Source organism: Bactrocera neohumeralis, unplaced genomic scaffold, assembly GCF_024586455.1.
Source record: "Bactrocera neohumeralis isolate Rockhampton unplaced genomic scaffold, APGP_CSIRO_Bneo_wtdbg2-racon-allhic-juicebox.fasta_v2 cluster11, whole genome shotgun sequence".
Taxonomy (NCBI): domain Eukaryota; kingdom Metazoa; phylum Arthropoda; class Insecta; order Diptera; family Tephritidae; genus Bactrocera; species Bactrocera neohumeralis.
In genome coordinates this window covers 17,390,170-17,400,189 of record NW_026089624.1, presented here as the reverse complement: position 1 = coordinate 17,400,189, position 10,020 = coordinate 17,390,170, and the positions used below count along the sequence as shown (strand labels likewise).

Sequence of the window (10,020 nt, the reverse complement as noted above, 5' to 3'; positions counted from 1 at the left end):
TTGCTAAATGTTTAAATGCAGGAAAATCGGTTTTATACCTAAATGAAAAATTGTGGAATTTTTCCAAATGCACTGCCGTTTTGGCTTTATGCCAACTTCTGTAAGATGGCGAAGGTTATTTAACCCTTTCAGGACCATAAGGTTATGGGACCTTATGCAAGTATTTTAGCTATTTATATTGACTCATTAGGTCTATAAAAAATAAATTTTCAAATCAAAACACACTAAACTATTATAGTGTTTTGAATTTTTTTAGACACCGATGTCCCTATGGTCGATAAGAGATACGTTTCACTCAAACAATCTCAATTTTACTTTTATTAAGTTTGCTTGTGAGAATGGGGTAATAGGTTAATAAATACGCTTATATTATAGAAATACTGTTTATTAGTTATGATAATCAGCAAAACAATTTCTCTCATTGGTATAACATAGGTGAACGTTACAGAACACACATATTGTTTGTTCGATTTTCTTTTTTATATTTCGCACAATTTGCGCACCTCTTTCTGGTGGAGGATTTTTCCATGGGGTGCATCGATAATTGCCGCTTCACATATTTGCTCACTGCACTATTTTTTGTACTCCACGTTGTCTAGTACTGTAGCCGTTTACCAAACTCCTGGCGACTACCTGTCTGAACTGTAAGGTGGACAGCAGGCTTCCCTCTAATTGCTTTTCACTGTGCAGCTTAGTATATATGGTATGCGCATTATTTACCGATATATCGAACAAATCGAAGAAAAGGCGAAGGTAGTACTCTATCTTCGATCTTCGATCTATTTCATAGCACACCTTACGTTGATCCATAAGATCTACTCCACCCATATTTTTATTAAATGTGACACAATCCTAGGACATTTGACATCAATTTTGTCGGCTGAATCAGCTTTGCGGCGCTTTACGATGTCCGTTTCTACAGGCGACAAAAAGTTGGTCAACAAATGTACTCCTTTATTATCCATCCATTTGACATAACTTATGCCATGGAAACTCGTTGAGTAAATATCGCCACTCTTCATTGTTTTGTCAGCAGGTGCAGTTTTTGGAAGTTGTTTCCTGTTAGTTCGAATTGTTCCACACGCCTTAGTATTCTGATCAATCAGCTTATATTGTAGTAAAGGTGAATTCAAGAAGTTGTCCATATAAATTTCACATCCTAAGCCTTCAACGTTTTTCGTTAGCTGTAGTTCTATTGATTCACCTAATCCTTACTCGATTCCAGAAGTTCGTTTGCCCGTATATAGATCAAATTCAAATAGATAACCGGTCGCAGCATCACATCGGCACCATAATTTGAAGCCCCATTTGACAGGCTTATTTTTTATGTATTGCTTCATTACATTATGACCCTTAAATTTTATCATTTGCTCGTCGATTGATTGTTTTACTGTGTTATTGAGGGCATTTTGAAACGATACATTGAAATGCTCTATTATTGGCCGAACTTTGTATGCCCTATCATAATTAGAGCTAGTTGTGTCTCTTACCGCTTCGTTGTTACAGAAATGTAGGTTCCGGCGAATGTCTTCAAATCGAGCCCTTGGCATAACATTCGATATGAATTGCACTGCCATGTCTGGTTCTGTAGACCAGTAGTCCCTCAATGATGGCAAGATATGATAGCCCATGACTACATTCATCCCAAGAAATGCTTTCATTTCTTCGAGATCAATAGTAAACTCCCGTCCATTTTGATGAGCATATTGTATTGACTCCGGTACTATATATTGCACTAAATTATAAAAATTTGTCGCTGAACAAAATATATCAAAGGGAGTCAATAGTCCATTTTCAGCTTCTTGACAGATTTGCACTTTCCCGAAGTCGTATTCCACATCACGAAAAACATTTGGTGCGTATGTTCTCGAATTCCACTTGAAGACGGGTTGATGCTGTGCTTCGTTTACAGGTGCTGATGTGGAAGGCTCAGGTCTTGTTGAGTCAGTATGTTCAGTTATCGTACCGTCAATTTCCACGTCCACAATCCCTTGATCATCATCCTGAGTCAAAAGCCTTTGATCTTCGTCAAGCAGTAAATTGTCCTCTTCGTCTCTGTTATCAGCCATCAAAATCTGTTGCACTTCATTTTCTTTAAGTTCGAAAAGGCCGCGTCCTTTGCGAAACATAATCTGTAACGACACGAATAAGAAAATGAAGGGTAATTGACGAAAAACATCAGTACGACAACATAATTATTCCTCATAAATAGTATCTCTCTACGGCCATAGGGACATCGGAGTCCTTTATGTTTATTATGACTTATCGTTATACACAACATAAATAATAGTTTTATAAATATATAAAATAAAAATTGACTTACCAGGCTATGATTATTTCACACTGTAAATTCTTAAAAAATAGTTTTACACCTTTTCTGTACTGTTACAAAATACTCGATTCGCGCGCTTAACGAAGTCTCAGTTTTCGATAGCCATAGACAAAGAACAATATTTTTTTTGTGTTGCCAGCATATAAAATGAAAAACGTACGTTCAAAAACTATAAGATAAAATAACAAAAAGATAAAATAAGTTTTTTAATTACTGTTTTATTGTATTATTTCTATTTGGGACACCGGTGTTCCCGTGGTCGTCAAAGGGTTAACTTGAATATGTGATGTTAATGATTTGAACCAACTCGATATGGATTGCTATATGTTTAAATGCAGGAAAATCGGTTTTATACCTAAGTGTAAAAGTGTGGAATTTTTTTAAATGCACTGACGTTTTTGCTTTATGCCAACTACAGTAAGATGATGAGGGTTAATTAACTTTAATATGCTAAGCTAATGATTTGAAGCAACTTGATATGGATTTCTCAATGTGTACATGCAAGAAAATCGGTTTTATACCTAAATGCAAAATTGCGTAATTTTTCCAAATGCTCTGCCGTTATGGCCTTATGCCAACTTCTGCAAGATGGCGAAGGTTAATTAACTTGAATATGTGACGTTAATGATTTGAACCAACTCGATATGGATTGCTAAATGTTTAAATGCAGGAAAATCGGTTTTATACCTAAATGTAAAATTCTGAATTTTTTTTTCAAATGCACTGCCGTTATGGCTTCATGTCAACTTGAGTAAGATGATGAGGGTTAATTAACTTTAATATGTGAAGCTAATGATTTGAGGCAATTCGGCATAATTACCAAATGTGTATATGCAAGAAAATCGGGTTTATACCTAAATGCAAAACCGATTTTCTTGCATATACACATTCAGAAGTCGGCAACGAATTGCTTCAAATCATTAGCTTCATATATTAAAATTAATTAACCTTCTTCATCTTACTCAAGTTGACATAAAGCCAAAGCGGCAGTGCATTTGGAAAAATTCCAGAATTTTACATTTAGGTATAAAACCGATTTTCTTACATATGCACATTTAGAAATCCACACCAAATTGCTTTAAATCGTTAGCTTCACATATTAAAGTTAATTAACCCTCACCATCTTTCGCAAGTTGACATAAAGCCCTAACGGCAGCGCATTTGGAAAATATTCCATAATTTTATATTTAGGTGTAAAACCGAGTTTCTTGTATGTACACATATAGAAGTCCATATCAAGTTGCTTCAAGTCATTAGCTTAACATATTAAAGTTAGTTAACCTTCTTCATCTTACCAAAGTTGACATAAAGCCATAACGACAGTGCATTTGGAAAAATTCCAGAATTTTACATTTAGGTATAAAACCGAATTTCTTGCATATACACATTTAGAAATCCATATCAAAGTGCTTCAAATCATTAGCTTAACATATTCAAGTTAATTAACCTTCGCCATCTACCTCAAATTGACATAAGACCATAACGGCAGTGCATTTGGAAAAATTCCGTAATTTTACATTTAGGTATAAAACCGATTTTCTTGCATATACACAAGTGACATATGCAAGTATGTACTTATTATTTATACATGCTTTTTATGTACCTTCTCTTCTTAGAGCTAAGATTTCGACTCGCTGTCCTGAGCGAAGCTCAAGTCAGTCGTTAGTCAATAGCCAAAATTATAAGACATTAATAAATTGGTTACTAAATAAAAATAAATGTGTAAAATATTACTGGCGCAGTCCTTTTAAAGAACTTACATTTTGCTTTCTAAATAAGTATACATAAGCTATTTGAAATTAAAAAATAAAGTTATATTAGTATAAAAGAACAATAAGACCAAAAACTATTCAACTGTTTAAAAATTTTGTGTGGATATAAAATTTGCATTAACTGTAGTTACGTGAAGTACAAAAGTTAACATTAAATGACCTCTATATAGAGAGTACATATGTATGTATATAAATCAACATATACGCAAAATTGTTTAGAGAATAAAAGAACAATAAAACCAAAAATTATTTAACTGTTGCAAATTAATAAATAAAATACATATTAATAACTGCAAATAATTTGCACAAGTTTACCTTTAATAACCTCTATTGGTATAGAGAGTACATCAATCAACCACTGGGCGATATTCGTAAATTTCGTTCTCACGAGTGAGTTAATATACGTTTGTGTGACGACGAAGTTAATGAGCTTTGTCAGCAGTTAGTTTGTATGAACGTCAAAGCTACACCAACTACTTCACAGACAACAATAGTTAGCCTAGGAAAAGTAACACAGGCGAGTGCAATAGCAGCACAGTCGATAGCTGAATTAGCAACAACTTCAACAAGCTTATTGACAACAACATCACTAACAATGGCTGAAGCTAGAGCGCGAACCGCACAAAGCATTAAGTTGGTCGCTCCATTTGATGGGGATAGAAATTATTTAGCGATGTTTATTGATTGCCTATATGCGCTGATTCCAGCATCGCATACTCTTAGTGAGGAAGAGAAACCATTTTATTTTCAATGCATAGTAAGTACTCTTCGTGGCCCGGCATTGGACGTAGTAAGAAGAGAGCTACCTGCAACATGGGAAACGTTGAAAGCTCTTTTAATTGATGAGTTTGCAGATCCTACACCAGTCACAACTGCAACATTATTAATTAATAACATAAGGTGTAAAGATAGTATAAAGCTACTTTGCGACGAAAGAAACACAGGGGCTTGTAAAATAAAAGATAACATAAAATTAAGAGAGTCAAATACTTCAACCATAAATTTTCTTAGTTCTGAGTTAAAGCAAATTAGTTTAAAAATTCATAAGAGAGAATTGCCATTTCATTTAGTAGCGTTAGTTAATGCTGGCAATACTTTTGTGAATGCTCAACAATATACTCCTAATAATAATAGTTTTACCGATATGCAGCGGTATTATCCAACTAATCATAATTTTTCTAATGTTCAACAAACGCCGTACTACAATGCCCGTTGTAGTAATAATGCACAAACTTAAACATATCACCCACAATTTAATATTCGTAACAATTTTAGTAACCCGCAGTCCTCACATAATAACCCAATAGTGAATCCACAACAAATGTACAATAATCGGATAAGTAATTAAAATCAGTCTAGAATTAAGCGTTTCGGAAATCCTGAACCTATGGAGCAGGATAGCGAAAATTTTCATTAGAGGCCTTGGATACTTACTAAAGTTGAATTAAAATTCGATAACCGCCCTTTAAAGTTTCTAATTGATGCAGGCTCCTCAGTAAGCTTAATTAGACCTAACCTTTTCAAATCAAAAGTTTTAGAAACGAAATCAATTACCCTCACAACAGTTACAGGGGAGATAACATTAAATAAAATTCAAAAATTGCATAATAAGAGCGGAAAAATTGATTTAATATTTTACGTTTTCGATTTTTCGTCAAAATATAATGGTTTGTTAGGGTTCGATGTACTCCAAAAACTAAACGCTAAAATTGATATTGTTCGCAAATCTATTATTTTAAACGATGTAGTATATAAGTTTGTAGATAATATTGCTACAAAGCCATGCCAATTTTTCGAAAATTTAAGTATAACTAGTAATTCCAAAGATTTTAGATTTCGACTCGAACCATTACCATTATAAAACAACTTTTAAATAAATACAATAGTATATTTTATAGGGAAGGTGACAATCTAACGTTCACAAATAAGATTAAACATAAAGTTAAGACGATACCTGAAGATCCTATATACGTCAGATCCTATAGGTATCCTCAAATACACAAATTAGAAGTAGACGAACAAATAAAAGAAATGTTGCAACAGGGTATAATTTGCGACAGCAAATCACCTTATTCTGCACCAATCTGGGTTGTGCCGAAGAAGATTGATGCTTCTAATGTTCAAAAATGGCAAATAGTAGTAGATTATCGTAAGTTGAACGATACCACTGTAAGCGACAAGTATCCAATTCCGATCATGGATGAAGTACTTGATAAGCTTGGTAAATGCATGTATTTTAGCACTATCGATCTAACAAAGGGATTCCATCAGATAAAAATGGATCCAGATGATAGAATAAAAACAGCTTTTACCACTCAGAGCGGCCATTTTGAATTTTTGCGTATGCCGTTCGGGCTTAAAAATGCACCGTCGGCCTTCCAAAGACTAATGAATACGGTATTAGATGGCTTGATCGAAAAAATTTGCATGCTCTACTTGGATGATATTATCGTCTTTAGCACTTCACTTCAAGAGCACATCGAAGCTCTTGAAAGGGTATTCCGCAGTAGAGTGGGTCGATTCCGGACTTTTTTCGATTAGGGATTTCTAATAGTGCGGAAAAATTGCCTTAGTACTTCCTGATTCCAATGCAACTTTTTGTTTTGAGATCGGATTGCATCTTCAACCCCAACTCCGGCCTTGAAATTTCGGAAATTCGCCTAAAATCGTTAAATTGTCTACCTAGCTCCTGAAATACGCATCTCATGGCAAAATGTACAAAACAAAAGTTATTTGTCACGTCATTTGCTACCGAAATGGTATATGTGATCATGGCCGTAGGACGAACCGTTCCCGAGATGCGAGCGAAAAGGCGGCGCGCCACAGCGCAAGGTGAAAATTGTTGCAGCTCTCAGCTAACCTGTATTGGTCACCCAGAACCCACCGCGTGGAAGTGGCTGCTCTTCGGGTTCCTCCCAAGCCCAACCCAACCAAATCCCCCCGACCCCATACCCCCCAAACTGTAGTGAAACAAAAGGGGGGACATGGTGAAAACCCATTTTCGCCTATTGCCACGCCCCCGATGGAACCTGGGGGCGAATTATACATTTCCTGAAAGCTCTTTAACTTACCTCAATTTATTTGACCCACCTAGGTCAAATACTTGAGAGCGATTTAAAAGGTTAAGAAAAAATGTAATTTTTCTCAAAATGTTACATTTTTTGTGAACGCTATTGCCACGCCAAGCGTGAACAAGGCAGTCTATTTGATTTCAATAAAATCAAGAGGTAAGAAATTTCAAAAATGTATCCATATTGTACATATATGAGCGTAAATACAACACGTATTTGCATACAAATGTATGTAAACACCACTTGGCCTAGCCAAGCACCATTGGTCTCGACTAAGTGTATAAGACCGTTGGTCTCGACCAGGGTTAAGTTAATTAACCCTCATCATCTTACTCAAGTTGACATAAAGCCATAACGGCAGTGCATTTGGAAAAAAATTCCATAATTTTACATTTAGGTATAAACCGATTTTCTTGCATGTATACTTTAAGAAATCTATATCAGTTGCTTCAAATCATTAGCTTCACAGATAAAAGTTAATTAACCCTTATCATCTTACTCAAGTTGGCATAAAACCAACACGACAGTGCATATGGAAAAATTCCACAATTTTACATTTTAGTATTAAACCGATTTTCCTGCATTTAAACAGTTAGCAATCCATATCGAGTTGATTCAGCTCATTAACTTCACATATTCAAGTTAATTAACCTTCGTCATCTTACAGAAGTTGGCATAAAGCCAAAGCGGCAGTGAATTTGGAAACATTCCACAATTTTACATTTTCTTACATACACACATTTAGAAATCCACACCGAATTGCTTTAAATCATTAGCTTTACATATTAAAGTTAATTAACCCTCATCATCTTACTCAAGTTGACATAAGACCATAACGGCAGTGCATTTGGAAAAAATTCCATAATTTTACATTTAAGTATAAAACCGACTTTCTTGCATGTACACATTTAGAAATGCATATCAAGTTGCTTCAAATACATAACTTTACATATTAAAGTTAATTAACCTTCTCCATTTTACTGAAAAAAAAATTTCAGAATTTTACATTTACATAGGTATAAAACCGACTTTCTTGGATGTACACATTTAGAAATCCATATCAAGTTGCTTCAAATCTATAGCTAAACATATTAAAGTAAATTAACCCTCATCATCTTACTCAAGCTGACATAAAGACCATAACGGCAGTGCATTTGGAAAAATTCCACAATTTTACATTAAGGTATAAAACCGATTTTCTTGCATATACAAGATTACAATAGTTAACGTACTGAAGTTCCATGCTGCCAAAAATTGCAATGAATGCAGTCTGCATCGTTCACTTCATGCGCGATCAAATTAAATGTTTGGTCAGCCGTTGTAATTCGATGTTCAGCTCGTTGCATGAGCATGGCACATGAGCGTGGGAAATGCTTATGCAAGAAATTAGAGATCGACGCTAACGACAGCAGCGACGGTAAGAATAGTAGGCTAGCAGTAAGCTTACGAATTATTAAATAAACAGTTTTAGAATGAAACTCAACGTGTTAATACATTTCAAAGTAACTTTGGGTAGTCGACAACACCGTCGCTACCGCAGAAGGAGTTATAGAAAGTTTATTAAAAATAACGAACACATTTCAAAGTAATTTTGGGTAGTCGACAACACCGTCGCTACCGCAGAAGGAGTTATAGAAAGGTGATCAAAAATAACTACACCGTCGCTAACGCAGAAGGAGTTATAGAAAGTAATCAAAACAAACTTGCACATTTGGCAATCTATGCAGAATGGCTTCAAATCATTAGCTTCACAGATTAAAGTCAATTAACCCTCATCATCTTACAGAAGTTCGCATAAAGCCAAAACGGCAGTGCATTTGGAAAAATTCCACAATTTTACATTTAGGTATAAAACCGATTTTCTTACATCTTACATATACACATTTGGCAATCTATCTCGAATAGCTTCAAATCATTAGCTTCACAGATTAAAGTTTATAAACCTTCATCATCTAACATAAGTTGGCATAAAGCCAAAATGGCAGTGCATTTGGAAAATTCCAGAATTTAACATTTAGGTATAAAACCGATTTTCTTGCATGTACACATTTAGAAATCCATATGAAGTTGCTCCAAATACTTAACTTTACATATTAAAGTTAATTAACCTTCTCCATTTTACTGAAGTTGGCATAAAGCTGTGCATTTGGAAAAATTTCAGAACTTCACATTTAGGTATAAAACCGATTTTCTTGCATGTAAGTTAGTTTTGATCACTTTCTATAACTCCTTCTGCGGTAGCGACTACTCAAAGTTACTTTGAAATGTGTTAGTTATTTTTGATAAACTTTCTATAACTCCTTCTGCGGTAGCGACGGTGTTGTCGACTACCCAAAGTTACTTTGAAATGTATTAACACGTTGAGTTTCATTCTAAAACTGTTTATTTAATAATTCGTAAGCTTACTGCTAGCCTACTATTCTTACCGTCGCTGCTGTCGTTGGCGTCGGTCTCTAATTTCTTGCATAAGCATTTCCCACGCTCATGTGCCATGCTCATGCAACGAGCCGAACATCGAATTACAACGGCTGACCAAACATTTAATTTGATCGCGCATGAAGTGAACGATGCAGACTGCATGCATTGCAAGTTTTGGCAGCATGGGAACTTCAGTATGTTAACTATTGTTAACTACACCCTCCTTCAAAACATGGTCGTCCTCGGCCATACCCAACATTTCCACCACTTGACGCACCGCCTTAGAAGTTTCTCTTCGCCGCCAACACTTTAGTAAGATGATTGATCCAGCAAGGATTACGGCGATTGTGGCACAAATTACTGCGGTTACTAGTGGTGTAGCAATCGTTCGTATGCGTAATTCAGTGATGTGCCACAAGTTTTCTTC

The 10,020-nt window shown here is 35.2% G+C and overlaps 1 protein-coding gene across 1 annotated transcript; it reads right to left on the bottom strand.

Annotated features, from left to right (window-relative positions):
• Window positions 1-1,211: 1,211 nt before the first annotated feature.
• LOC126766031 (piggyBac transposable element-derived protein 2-like) lies at window positions 1,212-2,377 on the bottom strand. Its single transcript, XM_050483735.1, has 2 exons — window positions 2,324-2,377; window positions 1,212-2,132 (listed from the first exon to the last, which is right to left on the bottom strand). The coding sequence occupies exon 2, from the start codon at window positions 2,127-2,129 to the stop codon at window positions 1,212-1,214; it is 918 nt and encodes a 305-aa protein (XP_050339692.1). The 5' UTR covers window positions 2,130-2,132; window positions 2,324-2,377.
• Window positions 2,378-10,020: the final 7,643 nt, after the last annotated feature.

Bases quoted from the DNA above. Each gene is read 5' to 3' on its own strand.
- LOC126766031 (XM_050483735.1), bottom strand. From the start codon at position 2,129: ATGTTTCGCAAAGGACGCGGCCTTTTCGAACTTAAAGAAAATGAAGTG.